At 39.2% G+C, this 23,155-nt stretch overlaps 2 protein-coding genes across 2 annotated transcripts; one reads left to right on the top strand and one right to left on the bottom strand.

Annotated features, from left to right (window-relative positions):
• Positions 1-419: 419 nt before the first annotated feature.
• On the bottom strand, positions 420-1,738 carry LOC122695043 (keratin-associated protein 9-3-like). Its single transcript, XM_043904520.1, has one exon. It carries the CDS (start codon positions 1,700-1,702, stop codon positions 899-901), a length of 804 nt encoding a protein of 267 aa, XP_043760455.1. The 5' UTR covers positions 1,703-1,738; the 3' UTR covers positions 420-898.
• A 5,635-nt stretch (positions 1,739-7,373) lies between these two features.
• On the top strand, positions 7,374-8,190 carry LOC122695054 (keratin-associated protein 4-1-like). Its single transcript, XM_043904531.1, has one exon. The coding sequence runs from the start codon at positions 7,421-7,423 to the stop codon at positions 7,871-7,873; it is 453 nt and encodes a 150-aa protein (XP_043760466.1). The 5' UTR covers positions 7,374-7,420; the 3' UTR covers positions 7,874-8,190.
• Positions 8,191-23,155: the final 14,965 nt, after the last annotated feature.

Raw genomic sequence — 23,155 nt, 5'->3', positions numbered from 1 at the left:
GGGATGAGTGTGACAATCATAATATAAAGGGAAAGTGACCAATTCGGTAGTATTGAGAGTTATATTTGAAAGGGATGGGGTTAAGTTTTATTTCTTAACCTGATAATAGTGACATGTGTTCGCTTTGAGATAGTTTATCAAATTGGAGATTTTCTCACATGAGAAATGGAAAAAATAATTTGTGGGGGCTTGTATGAGCTCAGAATGAATAATACATATCAAATGCACATGTGTATAAATCCTTACATCATGAATACTGTTGTTGTTTAGTAGCTAAGTCATGTCTGACCCTTTTGCGACTCCATGGACTATAACCCTCCAGGTTCCTCTGTCCATGGGATTTCCCAGGCAAAACTACTGGAGTAAGTTGGTGTTTCTTTCTCCAGATGCTGTATAATAACAAAAAACATAGTATGGGATGAATAGTGGCACAAGATTTATTTAGAAATCCAGGTAAAATTCCCTGCACCTAGAGAGACAACTCAAAGTGATTATGAAAAGAAGAAAGTAAGATGCAAAAATAATTGGTATATTGAAAAGATACATGATTATGAAGACTATTATGCAGATAAGTATTCGAAACTAAAGAAAAAGTCTTGAGGCTTTTTTCCCTAAAATACATGTATCAAGAAGGTGAAGATCTAGATTTCAAAGTCAAAGCCAAGTTGCTCCATTATAATGATGCAGGAAGCTGGCACATGACCTACACAGATAGGAAGGGGAGAATCAGGGTGAAGTCCTCTACATTCCATCAGGCTGATTCAGAAGCTTTTATATAGGTAGATGAATAACAAAAAAAATTGGTAATAGACTGCTGGCTTTCAGCATCACTTGGAAGTGAATTTGTCCTGGGAACAGCAAGGTTGATTTGTGAGATGGTGGTTCTTTGGTGAGGTTTTCAGCAGCAGGAAGGCTGGCAGCAGGTGGACACACAGCTGGGGTGGCAGCAAGGCTGGCAGCAGCTGGATCTGCTGCAGGTTTGTCCACAACTGCTGGACCCACAGCACGTGGGCTGACAGCAGGTGGTCACACAAGTAGGTTGGCAGCAGGTGCTCCTGCAGCAGGTGGTCTGACAGCAGACAGGGTGGCTGCAAGGCTGGCAGCAGCTGGATCCACAGCTCTGGTCTTGGCACCCAGGCAGGCAGCAGCATGTGGGGTGGTAGCAGGTTCTATGGCAGTACACAGGTGCACAGGAAGCTGGCTGGTAGCAAGACTGACAGCACCTGGACCCACTGCAGGTTTGTCCACAGCTGCTGGACCCACAGCAGGTGGGCTGGCAGCAGGTGGTCACACAAGTAGGCTTGAGGCAGGTGGTCCTGCAGCAGGTGGTCTGACAGCAGGCAGGGAGGCAGCAAGGCTGGCAGCAGCTGGACCCACCGCAGGTGGGCTGACAGCAGGTGGTCACACAGGTGGGTTTGCAGCAGGTGGTCCTACAGCAGGTGTTTTCACTAGTCTGATAGCAAGTTGGGGGGCAGCAAGGCCGGCAGCAGCTGGGCTCACAGCAGGTGGGCTGACAGCAGGTGGTCACACAAGTAGGTTTGCAGCAGATGGTCCTGCAACAGGTGGTTTGAGAGCAAGTTGGGGGGCAGCAGGACTGACAGCAGCTGGGCTCACAGCAGGTGGGCCGGCAGCAGGTGGTCCTGCAGCAGGTGGGCCGGCAGCAGGTAGGTTGACAGCAAGGGGAGCAGCAGGAATGGGTCATAGTGTCAGGTGTGGAGGGGTGGCTTCTGAGCAGAGACAAATTTCTCAGAATCTGAATACCTCTTCTCTACTAGACCTTTTATACTCTGGTTCCCAAATTTAGGACCAATGAACAGAATTTTCCTTGTTATTATTTATAACATTTTTCATGATCCATGGGAAATTGCCTAAGGAGGAAGTGTTCCCTGAGTATTATGAATCTTCTGAAAACAGGATTATTTTCCTAGTTAATATTAAACCATAGGAACTTATTTCCAGAAACGGGAGACACTATCAACATCCATACCCTTATTTAAGTATGAATCATCATTTCTCAAGACAGAATTCATCCTTTTGTCACCTATCAGTTCAAGATAATTTGTAGAAGATTTCAGAGCCATTGTCCCCACCTACATTTTCCTCTTGGAGCTACTTATTTTGGGATTCACCCCTCAAGATAGGTGAAACAAAAGTGATGGATTCAGCTCATATTTTAACACATTCTGAATTAAAGTTACTTTTTAACAAGTCTTTCATCTATGCCACACAAAATTCAATGATAGATAAATCTATGAGTAGGAAGCTTTTCCACTTGGTATCTCATTTCCAAAAAACAAGGGACTGAACTCACTATATTAAACATTATCTTTCCATGCTCAACTTCAAATCTGCTGACAGACCTGATAACAAACTTGCTCTGGGGATGCTATCTTTATTATTTCCTTATTCCCTTTATTTCATGGCAAAAGGAAGAGTCTCAAAGCAGTTAATTTGACAACTAAAATATTTTTCTTTCAATTGCTGCTTAAAAGAAAGGCTATGGAGGACAGCAAAGTGGGTAAAGATGGGCAAATATATGGCGAAAGAAACCATACCTTTGATGATGATCATTTGGTAGTGTATACAGAAATCTAAATAGAATATGGTACAAGCAAAACTCAATGTTATAAGCCAATAAAAATATACAAATGTCAATAAATTATTAACATGCAGGAACAAAAGGGACACCAATGACTCATTGGAGCAAAGCATAATATTTTGGATACTTAGCAATTTCCATATTTGTAACCTTTTGAAAGAAACAGCATATTTATTTCACTGATTAACACTGTGGCCCCTGATACTTCATTTGCTCTGACTTAACTGCAGATATGGATTTCTGATGCCTCTGCTGCTGGGCTTCCTGACCTTGGTGGTGAAGTTGTATAAACCCCCTGTTAGTAGATCCAGTAAATGGGTAATAGCATTACCAGTTCATCTGGTCTAATAATCTGCTGCTGTTCATTGAGTCAGAATGGAATCGTAGCAGAAGTGGAATGGGTTGAATATCATCTTTCCCTTCTGTGCCTCTGTCCTGAGAATGGCTCTTAGAGGGTGGGAATCAACATGGATTCACTTGAATAAAGGAGAACTCCAAGTTTACTAGCTTGAAACTTGAACTATAAGTAATTTGTAATAGGGCTGAGTAATTGGGATGTTGGGATGTTGGTTTGGAAAAGTGACCACCTCTATTTTGAACAACCTGAAGTCATGTGCCTTAAATCCAGTTATATTGCTTAGCTTCTTCATAAGTTATGAGTGTGTTATATGCTGATTTTGCCACCAGCCACTTTGCTATAGTTTTCGTTTATTAGTTTATTCATGTTTGGATTTAAGTATTGTCCAAATAGCAAGAATTGTGGTTGTGTGTCTGTTTTGGGTACAAGAAGTTAAATGTCTTTAAGACTAAAGAATGATAATGTTCAGAGTATCAAATAACACATTTTGGAAAGTATAAGAGGGAGTAGATGAGATGAAGATGAAATAAGAAAAGAAAGGCAAATGCTCCTTTTTAGGGATAAATGATTAAATAAAGGTATGTAAGCATACTCTTTAAATACCAAAGCTAACCAGATGCCGCATCAGAATGTCTGATAATCTCCCTTTAAACATGATAAACAGCAGCTAGAAAATAATCTTGGACATGATGATGACATCTCCTCATCAGGGTATACAAAAGGATTTGGGAGAAGACTTCCATTTAAGAACCTCACTCTCCTGGAAACCCAGAACCTGCACCCTCTAACACCATGGTCAGCTCCTGTTGTGGCTCCATCTACTCTGACCATCTACTCTGACCAGGGCTGTGGCCAAGGTCTGCCAGGAGAACTGCTGCCAGCCCAGCTGCTGCCAGACTGCCTGCTGTCACCCCAGCTGTCCTGCATCCAGCTGCTGAGTCTCTAGTTGTTGCTACCCCCTGTGGCTACAGTTCCAGTTGCTGTGTCCCCAGCTGTGGAGTGTCTAGTTGCTGCTGCCCAGTCTGCTGCCAGACTACCTGGTGTCTCCCAGCATTACAGATTTTCTTGTTGTTGAACTTCATTCCTCACCCCAGCCCTGAGTTAACCACCAGTATTCCAGTGTATTCATCTTTTTTTTTTTTTTTTCCATTTCTTTTGTCCACAGCATCTGGACTGGCTCTGATCTGTCACTGTGTTTGTCCATCCCATCGATCATGCCACCAAGAAACTGTTTTAAAAGAAGCGGTTTAAACTGAGTACCACGGAGACTCTCCAGGTTCTGTGCCTGTTACCTTGACATTCAGGCAGACGATCAAATGTCTACTCTAGTTCATGGGGACAGGCTCCTTATCTCATGACTGCTGTGCATGACCTGGCCTTTGCAGTGAGTTCTGTGTGATGGAACAACTACATATCCATAAACACTTGGTATCAGAAATATTTTTGGCCTTTTATTTTATTTAGTGTTGATTATGAACTGGAGATAAACTTGTATTTCTGTCATGTGAACAAAGAAAACTGATTTTACATATCAATCAAATCCTGTATCAGAGAAAATGCTAAACAATGACTTTCCCCCCAAAAGTAGATTGTCCTCCTTGCCTGCAAGTTTATTGAGAGAAAACAAGAGCTTCCTTCTTACTACAGTTGAATTATGGACCACCCTGCAAGGTCCTTTGGGGAAGCACTAAGTCAAATGTGACCCAATTCCCATCCCAATGTAACTCACAATGAAATCTTGGATTCAATAGGAAGACACATGTCAGGCAGAGTGTATTGGTGATATTGGAGAGAAAGAGAAATCATTCTGTTGGAGACAGGTAATGTATAAAGATGGATTCTTAGAAATAAAATGTGTCATGTATGAAAGTTTAAGGAATAGTGTACAGTTTACAACCACATAAGACAAAGTGAAGGAGTGAATCAGAAGAAAGCAGAGTGTTTATATTCTTATAATGTGATTATTACTTTAAAACTACTCCCTCAAAACACATTATAATCATTCTAAGTAGGAGGGATATTTCCTAGCTGTCTTCCTGCCTTCAGACAGAACACCAACCATCTCCAAACAAACAAATGACTGTAGAACTGTGGCCCAATTAGATCAAAATCTCTAACACCTGTTCTTGTCTTCACTTTGTGACTTCTTACTGATATACGAATTTATGTCTATATAAATTGTAACTTTCTTGCTATCATAAATGCTTTCAAGCTATGTTGAAACTAAGTGCAAAAAAACTATTATACCTAGTGAAAATTTATAAAACCACAATTATAGCAGAGACTTTAACACCTTATTTTAGAATGGTCATTTGAAGGAGAAAAATAAACAAGGAAATAGAGAATGTGAGTAGAATCATTACCAATTTAGATATAATTGATATTTATATGCTCTTTCTCAGGTGACTCAGTGGCAAAGTATCTGCCTGCTGAAACAGGAGCCACAGGAGATGTAGGTTCAATCCCTGGGTCTGAAAGATCCCTTGGAGAAGGAAATATTCTTGCAGTATTCTTGTCTGAGAAATGACACGGACAGAGAAGCCTGCCAGGCTATAGTCCATGGGATCAAAGGAGTTAGACATGACTGAGCATGCATGCCTGGCAAATTTTCATAATTTTCATATATATATATTTATCTATATATCTCCAGTATGTTCACAAACATATAGACTACAAACAAAACTCTTTTGGCAGAATAATACAAACTTCTCTCTCTTACCCAAATGCAATGAAATTAGACTTAAATAACTGAAAAACAACACAACCAAACATGATCATATAGCTTTGCTTTCTTTTTTACCTTCTTCCCTCCTTGCTGAAATTTTGTCTAAAAAACAAGGTGTGTCTATATGGAAAAGGGATGGTCTGTTTTGCTGTAAAAGTGTACTTCATTTTCCTTATTAAAATAATGTAAAAATTATAGAAAAGTTGCAAGAATAGCTCAATAAGTGTTCTTTGTGACAAAATGATGCTCTGTAACATGGACCCTGGTGTGTATTTTCTACATCAGAGACATTCTGCTCCATGGTCACAATACAGTTCAATTTCAGACTTTCATTCTTACCAACAATGCTGCAAAGACCATTTTGAGTTTATATCCTGGAGCTCCTGCTTATGTGTATCTGTTGAATATGTTTCTATAAGTGAAATTGCTCAATCAAATCTTATAGTTACTGCTGAATTACTTTATAAAGAATTTACTCCAGCTTAGACACCTAAGATATGAAAATATCTGTTTCCTTTTAAGCTCTCCAACTTATTAGAGTTTAAAAAATTAGATGCTTTATATTTGTCATTTCAAACTATTCACTGTTGTTATTCCCAGAGCCTAGAGCAGGACCTGGGACATAATAAGTGTTCAATATTTGGTTTACAAATGGATAAATTGTTCAATCAAAAATTTGGGGGTGGGATATTTCAAAAGAACAGCATGTATACTATCTATGGTGAAACAGATCACCAGCCCAGGTGGGATGCATGAGACAAGTGCTCCGGCCTGGTGCACCAGGAAGACCCAGAGGAATCGGGTGGAGAGGGCAGTGGGAGGGGGGATCGGGATGGGGAATACGTGTAAATCTATGGCTGATTCATATCAATGTATAACAAAAAATAAAAAAATAAAAATAAAAATAAAAAAATTAAAAAAAAATTTAAAAAAAAAATTTCAAAATTATAAATGAGACTGAAAATCTTTTAAAACCTTAAAAGGCATTCATATTTCTTTTTCAGTGAAATGACTGTTAATATCCTTCCCTCAACTTTCTATTTGCTTGTTAGCCTTTTTTTTCTTACTATGCATGCATTAAGAAAATTAGGTCTTTTGGGTCATATTGGTTAACCCATTTGTTATTTACTTCAGCTTGCTCTTTTGTAGTCTTTTGGTTTTGTTTAAAGCTTTAAAATGACTAATAAGACATTAAGATTTTTCTGCTCTAAAATTTTTTAATCTTTTCCTTTATTGTTAGTAAGTTTTCTGTCTTAGAATAGCCTCTCCACTTTTTAAAGAAAAATGCCTCCAAGTACTCCAGTATGTTCACAGTTTATTTTTCTCAAACTGTTTTTAGAGAACAAGCCCCATTTGAGGGCTGGTATGAGACACAGCTTTAAGGATGATGCAGAGTGTTGACATTTAAATGATGTATTATATGACAACAAATTAGATGAAGAAGCTGAGGAGTCTTTGAAATCAGATGATACATATAAGAAAGAAAATGAAATGTGAGTCAAGAGGAAAGACTAGATTGGATGAACCACAACACAGAGAAAGGAAAAATGCATTCTACTCAACAAATAACTAACTTGATAATTGCCTATCTATTAAGGTAAACAATAACAAGGAAATAGCCCTTAACATAGTGACAGCAGTCACTCAGGTAGGTATAAAAGGGGACATGTTGCAATGAGACTTCCAAACTCAAGAATCTCGCTCTCTAACCCACCTAGAACCTCCACCCTCTGACACCATGGTCAGCTCCTGTTGTGGCTCCATCTGCTCTGACCAGAGCTGTGGCCAAAGTCTCTGCCAGGAGACCTGCTGCCAGCCCAGCTGCTGCCAGCCCAGCTGCAGCAGGACCACCTACTGCCGCCCCAGCTGCGGCGTGTCCAGCTGCTGCCGCCCCGTCTGCTGCCAGCCCACCTGCCGCCCCAGCTGTGGCGTGTCCAGCTGCTGCCGCCCCGTCTGTTGCCAGACCACCTGCCGCCCCAGCTGCGGCGTGTCCAGCTGCTGCCGCCCCGTCTGCTGCCAGACCACCTGCCGCCGCACCTGCCGCGTGTCCAGCTGCTGCCGCCCCGTCTGCTGCCAGACCACCTGCCGCCCCAGCTGCGGCGTGTCCAGCTGCTGCCGCCCCGTCTGCTGCCAGACCACCTGCTGCCGCACAACTTGCTGTCGCCCCAGCTGTGGTGGATCCTTTTGCTGAAATCAACCATGAACCAGTCACTATCACATTAGTGTGGACATGTCATTCATTTTAAATTTTCCTTGTTTTAAAAGACCACCAGCTTTAGTACCCTGTGGTGCCACTAAGCCACAAGCAAAAGGGCCCCCATTCTGCATTCAGGACCATTCTTGTTCCCCACAGATCTCTTCCCTGCATCTAACCTCATGTGCATGACGCACTTGAACTAAACCTCCAAATATCTGACTATTATACTTGCCTTGACCTTCTTTATCATGTTAACTATTTCTAAATAACAGTATCTTGATATAATAAATCAGTGTATTCTTCTTTAGTTATTTCTGAGAGTTGGTTTTCTATTTATTTTCCAGCATTCTTTTTCTCAAGATGAATAAAAGTGTGGGTTTCTATGGCCAGGAAAGAAAACTCGTTTTTCAAATATCGCCTAATGCCTGTATTATATAATAGAAAGGACTTTATGTATTTTTCAAAACAAGATAAGCCATCCTACCTAACAAGCAATAATTTTCGTACCCAGTCAGTAAAATGATCCATTCCTGGGCATGCTCTTGCACTGCTGGGCTCTGGAGATCTTTCCAACATGTGTGAAGCATGGTTGCTTCCTATCAGGAGCTCACAATCCAATACTGGAGTTAAGAGGACCCACCCAGGTAGGTAGAATTTGTTGGGTAATATTCATGAGAAGGGGGAATTTCTGTCTGTATGTGTACATGCTAAGCTGCTTCAGGTGTATCTGACTATGTGAGACCCCATGGGTTGCAACCCACCAGGCTCCTCTGTCCATGGGATTCTCCAGGCAAGAATTCTGGAGGGTGTTGTCATTTCCTTCTCCAGGGGATCTTCTCAATCTCTCAGCATTATTATCAAATTTCTAAGGTAATTATTAAGTACACCAATGTTAGAGAATCTCTGTTAAAACTCTAGCTCTCCAAAATCACTTACCACTCCTTAAACCTGTCTCTGCCTTTGTACATGTCAGCATTTCTGGCTCAAGTTCACTCTCAAACTGTCTCCTTCTTGTTATTCAAGGTCCATGTCTAACATCACTTTTGTGCATCAGTTTTAGACAGTTAGTTACTTCTCCTACCATATGGAGGTCCATAGCACTTGATTTTCTATATAGAATTATTCTTTGTGCTGTAACTATTTGTTTGTTTATCTCTTTCACTACACACACTGAGTTTCTCAAAGGCAAGGATTCTATGAGTTATTCAACAGACATGTATATAGAGCCAGCTCTTGGCCATGCTGTGAACAAAGCATGGGGATTATAATAAAGACCTATTAGTATCTTCATAGCAAGTTCTGGAAAAGTGATAATAAAGCAATGTGAAACACATGAGGAGCATACTCCTTGAATATTAGAAGAGGACTAGGGAACAGTGATTTGGGTGGAGAGTATCTTGAAGGGTTTATTGGAGGAGATAATGACAACTAAGTCTTAAAGAAGAAATAGGATGGTGGTTCATGCATAATGCCTAGAACAAAATAGGGGGCTCTCAACCACTGTTTGTTGAATAGATGAGTGACAATCTACAGCAATATGGGACTCCAGGTTTATAATTCTATCAAATCCAAAAGAGACCTTTCAAGGGGTACATTTATACCCAAGATCTTGCAAACATGGGCCTGATGTTGTAATTCCAAGTATGAGTCACTTGGGGCTTTTTTAGACCTCAACCTAATCCTTACATGACCCTGTGTACATTCTGAACACTGAAAACTGTGGGGTCAGTGACTCACTTTCACTCTCAGGAAAGTAATTCCTTGCTAAGGGTATTATACATTCCTGGGAGTGTTATAGGTCAGTGCAATAATCCATCACTTGACTGACGTAGTACCTGAATCATTAAGAAAGGATTAGGACAATGTCCTGAATGTCTCCGACGTTCTTTAAGTCTCTTCCTTTGATATTCACGCAATAAAATCTAGTTAATTTGGGCACATCCCACTTTGGACATGTGTAGCTTATTTTTCCTGACCTGCATTTCTATAAAATTTGGCTTCTTCCATAAAATGATTGTTTGTAAGGCAAATTAAAGTAAATATAATTACAGAAGATATATTTAACTCAATGTGGACCTACTCAGCACTAATTAGGAATGAATCATATCATTCTCTATCTAAGCCTTGACTTATCACTTAGAAGCTTTCTTTAGCTATGATTCTCAATTATGCTTTAAATGTACTGGAAAGGAGGTAAAAGATATATATTTTTAAAGTTCTAGCTAATCAAATTTGACAAGTTTGCCTTTTTGAAAAATTGAAGCATAGTTGACTTACAATATTATATTAGTTTCAATGTACAGCATAGAGTTTTGATATTTCTATAACTATACATTATGCAAAGTTACAACATTATTGACTATATTATCAGTGCTATATATTGCATCTCAGTGACATTTATTTTATAACTCATAGTTTGTACCTCTTAATTTCCTTCACCTATTTTGCTCTCCCCAAACCTCCTTTCTTTCTGGCAATCACTCGTTTGTTTTCTGTATCTATGAGTCTGTTTCTATTTTGTTACATTTGTTTGCTTTGTTTTTCAGATTCCACATATATGTGAAAACATACAGTATTTGTCTTTCTCTGTCTGGCTTATTTCACTTAGATGATACTCTCTATGTCCATTCATGCTACTGCATGTGGTAAGATTTCCTCATTTTTTATAGTTGAGTAATATTCCACTTATACATTCTTCATCCATTTACATGTCAATGGACACATAAATTATTTCCCATATTATGACTACTGGAAATAATGTTGCAATGAACACTTAAGTGTATGTATCTCTTTGAGTTAGTGTTTTCCTTTTCTTGGGGGCAAATACCAGGAGTGGAATTCCTAAATTGTATGGTAGTCCTATTTTTAATTTTTTGAGGAAACTCCATACTGTTTTCCTTAATGTAAATGTTACCAATTTACAGTGTACCAACAGTGCACAACAGTTACCTTTTCTGTATATCTTTGCCAAGAATTATTATTTTGTGTCTTTTTAATGATAGCCATTCTGACAGGTATCAGGTGAATCTCAATGTGGTTTTGATTGCATTAGTGATATTGAATATGTTTTCATGTGCCCACAGACCATATATGTATGTGTGTATATATGTATACACATATATGTATATATATATAGTGGGAAAATGCCTATTTAGGACCTCTGTCTATTCTAAAATTATATTTTCTTGTTCTTTTGATATTGAACTATATGAGTTCTTTGGCTTCCCTGGTGGTTCAGACAATAAAGAATCTGTCTGCAGTATGGGAGACCCAGATTTGATCCCTGGACCAGAAAGATCCCTGGAAAAGGGAATGACAACCCACTCCAGCCTGAGAAAAACCATTGACAGAGAAGTCTGGTGGGCTACAATCCATGGGGTTGCAAAGAGTCGAACACAACTGAGTGGCTAACACTTTGACTTTCATTTGTATGAGTTCTTTACATAGTTTGGATGTTAATCCTTTATTGGCCCTATCATTTGTAAATATTTTCTTTCATTCACTAGGTTACCTTCTCATTTTGTTAAGGTTTCCTTCACTGTACAAAGACTTTTTAGTTTAATGTCATCTCACTTTTAATTTTTTTTTGCTTTTGTTTCCCTTGCTTAAAGAGAAAGATCCAAAAAAAAAAAAAAATTGCGAAGACCAAAGTCAAGGAGAGTACTGTCTCTATTTCTTCTAGGAGTTTTATACTTTCTGGTCTTAAGTTTAAGTCTTTAATCTATTTTGAGTCTATTTTTGTATATGGTGTGGAAAAAAAATCTAGTTTTATGTTCTTCCATGTAGCCGTCCAGTTTTCCCATCACCAATTATTTAAGAGACTGTCTCTCCCCACTTTTCCTCATTGTAAATTTTTTCCCCTTTTGTCATAGTTTAATTGAGCATATATGTATGGATTTATTTGGGGGCTCTCTATTCTGTTCCATTTATGTATCTGTTTTTGTACCAGTATCATACTGATTTGATTACTATAGCTTTGTGGAATAGTTCAAAGTCATGGAGAGTGATAACTTCAGCTTTGCTCTTCTTTCTCAAGATTGCTTTGGCTATTCCAAGTTTTTGTGGTCCTATACAAATTTTAGGATTATATAATGAGGTTATATCCTGATAAGCCAATTGTAATTTGAAATATCATAAGTTAAAAATGCATTTAATACACTTAACCTAATGAATATGATAGCACCGTGGTAAAGAGTCTGCCTGCCAATGCAGGAGACACAGGAGATGTGGGTTTGATCCTTGGGTTGGGAAGATCTCCTGGAGTAGGAAGTGGCAGTCCACTCCACTTGCTTGGAAAATTCCATGGATAGAGGAGACTGGCAGGCTACAATCCATGGGATCATAAAGAGTCAGACACAACTGAGTGACTGAGCACACACTCACACTGACTGTCACAGCTTACCCTAGATTACCTTAAATATACTTGGAGTACTTACTCTTGCCTACAGTAGGGCAAAATCATTTGACACAAAACCTATTTTAAGATAACATGCTGAATATCTCATATAATTTATTTAATATTGTACTGAAATGAAAAACAGAATGAGGATGGGTACAACATGAGCACAGAGTGGTTGTAGTGTATTGGTTGTTTGCCCTTGTGACTAGGAGCTTGGCCCATTGCTGCTGCCTGGAGTATCATACAGTATATCACTAACCTGAGAAAAGATCAAATTTTAATTCAAATAAAATTTCTGCTGAATGAGTATCACTTATGCACCATTGTAGAGTCAAAAAATCTTAAGTTGAACCACTGTAAGACAGGGACCATCTGTAGTGCCATTTACTGATATGAAGACTGAGAGAAAAATAAACTTGGAGGAAGAAATGGACCAAGAGTTCTGTTTTGACTATGTCAAATTGGAGATTAATATTATTCACCCAAATGAAACTATTAACTAGGGAGTCTTCAGCTCAGTGGAAAAGTCAGGGATTGAGTTAAAAATGTGGTATTCACCACATTAACAAATTAAAAGATAAAAACCATATGATTATCTCAATAGATGCAGAAAAAACCTTTGATAAAATCCAACATCCATTTATGATAAAAACTCTCCAGAAAGCAGGCATAGAAGGAACATACCTCAACATAATAAAAGCTATATATGACAAACCCACAGCAAGCATCACCCTCAATGGTGAAAAATTGAAAGCATTTCCCTTAAAGTCAGGAACAAGACAAGGGTGCCCACTCTCACCACTACTATTCAACATAGTGTTGGAAGTGTTGGCAGAAAAAGAAATAAAAGGAATCCAGATAAGAAAAGAAGAAGTAAAACTCTCACTGTTTGCAGACAACATGATCCTCTACATGGAAAACCCTAAAGACTCTACCAGAAAATTACTACAGCTAATCAATGAATACAGTAATGTTGCAGGATATAAAATTAACACACAGAAAAACCCTTGAATTCCTATATGCTAACAATGAGAAAACAGAAAGAGAATTTAAGGAAACAATACCATTCACCATTGCAACAAAAAGAATAAAATACTTAGGAGTATATCTACCTAAAGAAGCAAAAAACCTATATATAGAAAACTATAAAACACTGATGAAAGAAATCAAAGAGGACACAAATAGATGGAGAAATATACCGAGTTCATGGATTGGAAGAATCAATATAGTGAAAATGAGTATGCTAGGCAAAGCAATCTATAGATTCAATGCAATCCCTATCAAGCTACCAACGGTATTTTTCACAGAACTAGAACAAATAATTTCATAATTTGTATGGAAATACAAAAAACCTCAAATAGCCAAAGTAATCTTGAGAAAGAAGAATGGAACTGGAGGAATCAACCTGCCTGACTTCAGGTTCTACTACAAAGCCACAGTCATCAAGACAGTATGGTACTGGCACAAAGACAGAAATATAGATCAATGGAACAGAATAGAAAGCCCAGAGATAAATCCATGTACCTATGGACACCTTATCTTCAACAAGGGAGGCAAGGATATCCAATGGAAAAAAGACAACCTCTTTAACAAGTGGTGCTGGGAAAACTGGTCAACCACTTGGAAAAGAATGAAACTAGAACACTTTCTAACACCATACACAAAAATAAACTCAAAATGGATTAAAGATCTAAATGTAAGACCAGAAACTATAAAACTCCTAGAGGAGAACATAGGCAAAACACTCTCCGACATAAATCACAGCAAGATCCTCTATGACCCACCTCCCAGAATATTGGAAATAAAAGCAAAACTAAACAAATGGGATCTAATGAAACTTAAAAGCTTTTGCACTACAAAAGAAACTATAAGTAAGGTGAAAAGACAGCCGTCAGATTGGGAGAAAATAATAGCAAATGAAGAAACAGACAAAGGATTAATCTCAAAAATATACAAGCAACTCCTGCAGCTCAATTCCAGAAAAATAAATGACCCAATCAAAAAATGGGCCAAAGAACTAAACAGACATTTCTCCAAAGAAGACATACAGATGGCTAACAAACACATGAAAAGATGCTCAACATCACTCATTATTAGAGAAATGCAAATCAAAACCACAATGAGGTACCATTACACGCCAGTCAGGATGGCTGCTATCCAAAAGTCTACAAGCAATAAATGCTGGAGAGGGTGTGGAGAAAAGGGAACCCTCTTACACTGTTGGTGGGAATGCAAACTAGTACAGCCACTATGGAAAACAGTGTGGAGATTCCTTAAAAAACTGGAAATAGAACTGCCATATGACCCAGCAATCCCACTTCTGGGCATACACACTGAGGAAACCAGATCTGAAAGAGACACATGCACCCCAATGTTCATCGCATCACTGTTTATAATAGCCAGGACATGGAAGCAACCTAGATGCCCATCAGCAGATGAATGGATAAGGAAGCTGTGGTACATATACACCATGGAATTTTACTCAGCCATCAAAAAGAATTCATTTGAACCAGTCCTAATGAGATGGATGAAACTGGAGCCCCTTATACAGAGTGAAGTAAGCCAGAAAGATAAAGAACATTACAGCATACTAACACATATATATGGAATTTAGAAAGATGGTAACGATAACCCTATATGCAAAACAGAAAAAGAGACACAGAAATACAGAACAGACTTTTGAACTCTGTGGGAGAAGGTGAGGGTGGGATGTTTCAAAAGAACAGCATGTATACTATCTATGGTGAAACAGATCACCAGCCCAGGTGGGATGCATGAGACAAGTGCTCCGGCCTGGTGCACTGGGAAGACCCAGAGGAATCGGGTGGAGAGGGAGATGGGAGGGGGGATCGGGATGGGGAATAAGTGTAAATCTATGGCTGATTCATATCAATGTATGACAAAACCCACTGAAATGTTGTGAAGTAATTAGCCTCCAACTAATAAAAAAATTAAAAAAAATAAAATAAAATAAAATGCTAAAAAAAAAAAAAAGAAAAGAAAAACCCTTGAATTCCTATATGCTAACAATGAGAAAACAGAAAGAGAATTTAAGGAAACAATACCATTCACCATTGCAACAAAAAGAATAAAATACTTAGGAGTATATCTACCTAAAGAAGCAAAAAACCTATATATAGAAAACTATAAAACACTGATGAAAGAAATCAAAGAGGACACAAATAGATGGAGAAATATACCGAGTTCATGGATTGGAAGAATCAATATAGTGAAAATGAGTATGCTAGGCAAAGCAATCTATAGATTCAATGCAATCCCTATCAAGCTACCAACGGTATTTTTCACAGAACTAGAACAAATAATTTCATAATTTGTATGGAAATACAAAAAACCTCAAATAGCCAAAGTAATCTTGAGAAAGAAGAATGGAACTGGAGGAATCAACCTGCCTGACTTCAGGTTCTACTACAAAGCCACAGTCATCAAGACAGTATGGTACTGGCACAAAGACAGAAATATAGATCAATGGAACAGAATAGAAAGCCCAGAGATAAATCCATGTACCTATGGACACCTTATCTTCAACAAGGGAGGCAAGGATATCCAATGGAAAAAAGACAACCTCTTTAACAAGTGGTGCTGGGAAAACTGGTCAACCACTTGGAAAAGAATGAAACTAGAACACTTTCTAACACCATACACAAAAATAAACTCAAAATGGATTAAAGATCTAAATGTAAGACCAGAAACTATAAAACTCCTAGAGGAGAACATAGGCAAAACACTCTCCGACATAAATCACAGCAGGATCCTCCATGACCCATCTCCCAGAATATTGGAAATAAAAGCAAAAATAAACAAATGGGACCTAATGAAACTTAAAAGTTTTTGCACTACAAAGGAAACTATAAGCAAGGTGAAAATACAGCCCTCAGATTGGGAGAAAATAATAGCAAACGAAGCAACAGACAAAAGACTAATCTCAAAAATATACAAGCAGCTCCTGCAGCTCAATTCCAGAAAAATAAATGACCCAATCAAAAAATGGGCCAAAGAACTAAACAGACATTTCTCCAAAGAAGACATACAGATGGCTAACAAACACATGAAAAGATGCTCCACATCACTCACTATCAGAGAAATGCAAATCAAAACCACAATGAGGTACCATTACACGCCAGTCAGGATGGCTGCTATCCAAAAGTCTACAAACAATAAATGCTGGAGAGGGTGTGGAGAAAAGGGAACCCTCTTACACTGTTGGTGGGAATGCAAACTAGTACAGCCACTATGGAGAACAGTGTGGAGATTCCTTAAAAAACTGGAAATAGAACTGCCATATGACCCAGCAATCCCACTCCTGGGCATACACACCGAGGAAACTAGATCTGAAAGAGGCACGTGCATCCCAATGTTCATTGCAGTACTGTTTATAACTGTCAGGACATGGAAGCAACCAAAATGCCCATCAGCAGATAAATGGATAAGGAAGCTGTGGTACATGTACACCATGGAATATTACTCAGCCATTAAAAAGAATTCATTTGAATCAGTTCTAATGAGATGGATGAAACTGGAGCCCATTATACAGAGTGAAGTAAGCCAGAAAGATAGAGACCAATACAGTATACTAATGCATATATATGGAATTTAAAAAGATGGTAATGATAACCCAATATGCAAAACAGAAAAAGAGACACAGATGTACAGAACAGACTTTTGGACTCTGTGGGAGAAGGCGAGGGTGGGATGTTCTGAGAGAATAGCATTGAAACAAGTATACTATCAAGGGTAAAACAGACCACCAGCCCAGGTTGGATGCATGAGACAAGTGCTCAGGGCTGATGCACTGGGAAGACCCAGAGGGATGGGATGGGGAGGGAGGTGGTAGGGGTATCGGGATGGGGAACACATGTAAATCCATGGCTGATTCATGTCAATGTATGGCAAAAACCACTACAATATTGTAAAGTAATTAGCCTCCAACTTATAAAAATAAATGAAAAAAAAAAAACGACTAAATTGAGACTAAACCCACTTAAAAAAAATGTGGTGTTCTTGGTGTTCTATGGAGTTGGGTGAAATCAAACAAGGAAGATACGTAGGCAAACAGAAGATAAATAAAAGGAGCTAAAATCAGAGCCATGGGGGTATCTCACCATTTCAAGGTTAAGAGAAGGGAAACTACAGCAAGGAAGATTTAAAAGGACAACCTTTAGAATTTTAGTGTGGGATAACAGGGACACAGAATTGTCTTTATAATTTTAATAATGATTGCCAACTCATCCTCCAAAGAGCGTCATCAATTTACACTCTCACCTTACATTCTATAAGCCTTCCAGTTTCTATGCATTGCCACCAACCCTGGTTATAATCAATCCAAAATAGGATTTGTTTTTTTAAGTTGTATTTTCTTAATGACAAATTAAATAGCTTTTCTTATGTCTATTAGCTACATGCCTCTATTATCCAGAGGGGGAGCAGAGTGTGCCACCCCAAAATATGCCTCTTTGGCATAAATACTATTTTAGGCTGATTATTCTTGGGACAGTAGATATGGGAGACACTAGTAGAATCACCCTTTTGTAAGAGGCATTTATATTTATAACGGAAGTCTACATTTGTAAGGGTGTCTCCTTCTCTATACTAGGAAGAAAAAGGTGATTCTAAATTTCTAGAAACTCTTATTACTGGACAAGGCAAATAACTTAAATCTGCAAAACAACCTTACCACTGTTTACTGTGTTTTTCCTGGTTAACTCCCATAACTAGCCTCTCCTGTTTCCAAAATCTTTTGCATTTAGCTAGAGATGATATTTGGAGAAGGAAATGGCAACCCACTCCAGTATTCTTGCCTGGAGAATCCCAGGGACAGAGGAGCCTAGTGGGCTGCCATCTATGGGGTCACTCAGAGTTGGACATGACTGAAGCGACTTAGCAGCAGCAGCAGGGATGATATTTAAGGTGGTTGCCTGGCTCATTTTGAGGAGCTCCTTAGTTTTCCTGGGTATCTCCCATGTACATAGAGGTATCGGTTCAGTTCATTTCAGTTCAGTCGCTCAGTCGCGTCTGACTCTTTGCAACCCCATGAATCGCAGCACGCCAGGCCTCCCTGTCCATCACCAACTCCCAAGTTTACTCAAACTCATGTCCATCGAGTCGGTGATGCCATCCAGCCATCTCATCCTCTGTCGTCCCCTTCTCCTCCTGCCCCCAATCCCTCCCAGCATCAGGGTCTTTTCCAATGTGTCAACTCTTTGCATCAGGTGGTCAAAGTACTGGAGTTTCAGCTTCAGCATCAGTCCTTCCAATGAACAGCCAGGACTGATCTCCTTTAGGATGGACTGGTTGGAGCTCCTTGCAGTCCAAGGGACTCTCAAGAGTCTTCTCCAATGCCACAGTTCAAAAGCATCAATTTTTCAGCGCTCAGCTTTCTTCACAGCCCGGGGTATACATATAATTAAATTTCTGTTTGGTTTTTGCCTATTAATCTATTTTATTACAGGTGGGTCTCAGCCAAGAACCTAGAAAAGTAGGTTCTCTCTAGAAAGGTTTCCCTCTCGAATGGTAGAGGGAACATTATTTTTCCTCCCCTGAAATGCTCTCTCGATCTAATTCACAGCATGCTCCATTCTGATAGTTCCACATATACCTCTGCTTCTTTAAGTTGCCCAGTTGCTGCAGCGCCAGGTCCAAATCTGGCATCTCATTCTGGGTGCTTGAAGCTCTAGCCATGCATTGGAATTGCCTCTATAATGAATAGAGAGATGCTTCTCCCAGACCATATGAGTCAAACTATATGGAAGTGTACTGAGAATCATGCCTAGTGCTGCACCTCCTATCCAGCACCATATGAACATTTCTGGTTCATAACAAGCCTCTTTCCTCTGGTGGAGCTTTGGTTTCCTGCCTACTAAGCAGTTTAAATGTACACTTTTTGTTGAGTGCACATTTGTGAATTGGCATTCCAGGGCAAGAATGAGATTCAAATTATTTATAAACCAGTAGTTCAAAGTCACCAAACAATCAGAATAGACATAAGGCTTAGCCCTAGAAGAGGAACCCTTCTCACATTCTTGACTTTCTTTCTTACTGGATCACAAGGATGCATCACAACAGGGGCACTCTGGGAGCTCAGGGCATTGTTTCTTTTTTTACCAACAGAACATCATAACAGCCAGTGCAGCTGAACTGGTGCTACCCTCTGAGCACCATGCTAGCCTGGAACTCCCCCAATACCCAGCCCCAGTGGTTCACAGTGGAGATCTCAATGTAATGGCATGACAGTTTTCTTGAAAATTCTTTCTGTTTAGAAAAGAAAAACAAGTCATTAAAGAAAAATCAAAGAAAAACTATTAAGAAGAAAATTAAGCTTCCGTAAGTCTATCAACTAGTGATAATTACTACGCACATTTCTGGTAACAGTGTCAATATTTTTCTTTTTATTTATTTATTTATTTTAATTGGAGGCTAATTAATTTACAATATTGTGGTAGTTTTTGCCATACATTCACATGAATCAGCCACGGGTGTACATGTGTTCCCCATCTGGACCCTTCCTCCCACCTCCTTCCCCATGCCATCCCTCAGGGTCATCCCAGTGCACCAGTCCTGAGCACCCAGCCTCATGCATCAAACCTGGATTGGTGATCTATTTCACATATGATAATATACATGTTTCAATGCTATTCTCTCAAATCATCCCACCCTCACCTTCTCCCACAGAGTCCAACAGTCTGTTCTTTACATCTGTGTCTCTTTTGCTGTCTCACATATAGGGTCATCGTTACCATCTTTCTATATATACATTTTTTCATTTATTTTTATTAGTTGGAGGCTAATTACTTTACAATATTGTAGTGGTTTTTGTCATACATTGACATGAACCAGCCATGGATTTACATGTATTCCCCATCCCGATCATATGACCCAGCTATCCCACTTCTGGGCATACACACTGAGGAAACCAGATCTGAAAGAGACACGTGCACCCCAATGTTCATCGCAGCACTATTTATAATAGCCAGGACATGGAAGCAACCTAGATGCCCATCAGCAGACGAATGGATAAGGAAGCTGTGGTACATATACACCATGGAATATTACTCAGCCATTAAAAAGAATTCATTTGAATCAGTTCTAATGAGATGGATGAAACTGGAGCCCATTATACAGAGTGAAGTAAGCCAGAAAGATAAAGACCAATACAGTATACTAACGCATATATATGGAATTTAAAGATGGTAACGATAACCCTATATACAATTTTTTTTTTCACAATTCAGGTTACTCTGTATATTCTATTTTGATGTTGTTGTTGTTCAGTTGCTCAGCTCAGTTGTGTCTGACTCTTTGTGACTCCATGGACTGAAGCACGCCAGGCTTCCCTGTCCTTCACCATCTCCCGGAGTTTGCTCAAACTCATGTTCATTGAGTTGGTGATGCCATCCAGCCATCTCATCTTCTGTCTTCCCCTTCTCCTCCTGCCTTCAGTCTTTCCCAGCATCAGGATCCTTTCCAGAGAGTCAGCACTACACAACAGGTAGCCAAAGTATTGGAGCTTCAACTTCAGCATCAGTCCTTCCAATGAATATTCACGGTTGATGTCCTTTAGGATTGACTAGTTTGATCTCCTTGCAGTCCAAGGGACTCTCAAGAGTCATTCCCAGCATCACAGTTCAAAGGCATCAATTTTTTGGCGCTCAGCCTTTTTTACTGTCTAGCTCTTACAGCCATACACAACTACTGGAAAAGCCATAGCTTTGAATGTATAATGGCAAAGTAATGTCATTGCTTTTTAATACACTGTCTAGGTTTGTCATTGATTTTCTTCCAAGGAGCAAGCATCTTTTAATTTCATGGCTGCAGTCACCATCTGCAGTGATTTTGGAGCCCCCCCAAATGAAGTCTGTCACTGTTTCCATTCTTTCCCCATCTATTTGCCATGAAATGATGGGACTGGATGCCATGATCTTTGTTTTTTGAATGTTGAGTTTTAAGGTAGTTTTTTCATGCTCCCTTTTCACCTTCATCAAGAAGCTCTTTAATTCTTCTTCAGTTTCTGTCATAAGGGTGGTGTTATCTGCATATCCGAGGTTATTGATATTTCTCCCTGCAATCTTGAGTCCATCTTGTGCTTCATCCAGCCTGGCATTTCACATGATGTACTCTGTATATAACTTAAATAAACATGGTGACAACGTACAGCCTTGACGTACTCCTTTCCCAATTTTGAACCAGTTTCAATTCTACTTTATACATAAATATAATTTTTTAAATAACATAAGCACTGTTTCCCACTCCAGTAGTGATTCCAGATGGGCTATGTCCCATTGCAGATATAATGTTCTGTTTTTAAATTTTTTATTAAAGTTTATTTACAATGTTGTATTAATTTCAGATGTGCAGCAAAGTGAATCAGTTATACATACACATATATCCACTCTTTTTAAGATTCTTTTCTATATATGTCTTTACAGAATAATGAGCAGAGTTCCCTGTGCTATACAGTACAGGGAACTGTACTGTTATTAGCTATCAATTTTATATATAACAGTGTGAATATGTCAACCCCCATCTCCTAATCTATCCACCCCTACCCCTGGGTAACCCTAAGTTTATTTTCTACATCTGTGACTCTATGTTTTGAAGATAAGTTCATTTGTACTCTTTTTAAGATTCCATATATAAGCAATACCATATGATATTTATATATGTTGTTCTTTGAAAACAAACAAAAAAAATCTGCCAACATTTTAAGTCCAGGAAATGAGATGAGAACACAGTTTGTGTGTCCTGGGTTTCTCCTATCTATACACTGACCAATTTTGCTTAGAACTGACCACACTGATAAAAGTTTTACCCTAACTTCTCATCTTACCTACAAGTTGCTCAGTCATGTCTGACTCTTTGTGACCCCATGAACTGTAGTCCGCCAGGCTCCTCTGTCCATGGAATTCTCTAGGCAAGAATACTGGAGTAATCTTTCCCTTCTCCAGGGGATCTTCCCAACCCACCCAGCGATTGAACCTAGTGATTGAACTGAGGTCTTCCACATTGCAGGTGGATTCTTTACCATCTGAGCCACCAGGGAAACTCATCTTAAGATTCCATCTTCTGAGATTTCCTTTTGAACTGAATGTACAACTGAATCTTTTTTCTCCCCATAAGGAATGCTACAAAAGTTGTGAGCATGGTGAGATCCACAGATGTGGAAGGGTGATACCTGGACTACTCCAGGTGAAAGTTCATATGACAGTGCTTTGTGGAAGGAACTACAGTATCTGTAAACATAGATGATCCCTGCAAGGAAGGAATGACAGGATAATAATTCAGGAGCAAAAAGCAGATAGGTGAAAGTCAGCATATTCAGCTTAGAATGTTTACCCAGTATCTGTGCAAAGGAAGACAACCAAATATGATGCAGGAAGGGTCACTGAGGTAAATATTCAGTCAGTTCAGTTCAGTTCAGTCACTCAGTCGTGTCCAACTCTTTGCGACCCCATGAATTGCAGCATGCCAGTCCTCCCTGTCCATCACAAACTCCCGGAGTTTACTCAGACCCATGCCCATCGAGTTGGTGATGCCATTCAGCCGCCTCATCCTCTGTCGTCCCCTTCTCCTCCTGCCCCCAATCCCTCCCAGCATCAGGGTCTTTTCCAATGAGTCAACTCTTCGCATGAGGTGGCCAAAGTATTGGAGGTAAATATTAATCCATCAGAAATAAGAAACTGTTTCCCATCCAATTTGGAAAACATAATTGCTTAATTTAATAATTGCTCACTTATTAGGATAAACAATAACAAGAAAAGAGCTCCTTCAGCAGAGTATAAAACGGGACCTGGAGCAAGAAGGCATTCAGATTCAAGAAATATACTCTTCTGAAAACCATCCCAGAACCTCTACCCTCTGACCCC

Source organism: Cervus elaphus, chromosome 5, assembly GCF_910594005.1.
Source record: "Cervus elaphus chromosome 5, mCerEla1.1, whole genome shotgun sequence".
Classification (NCBI taxonomy): Eukaryota; Metazoa; Chordata; class Mammalia; order Artiodactyla; family Cervidae; genus Cervus; species Cervus elaphus.
Note: the sequence above shows the minus strand (reverse complement) of the source record. Positions and strands in the feature narration are given on the sequence as shown.

Excerpts from the sequence above, each read along its gene's own strand:
- LOC122695043 (XM_043904520.1), bottom strand. The coding sequence starts at position 1,702 with ATGACCCATTCCTGCTGCTCCCCTTGCTGTCAACCTACCTGCTGCCGG.
- LOC122695054 (XM_043904531.1), top strand. The coding sequence starts at position 7,421 with ATGGTCAGCTCCTGTTGTGGCTCCATCTGCTCTGACCAGAGCTGTGGC.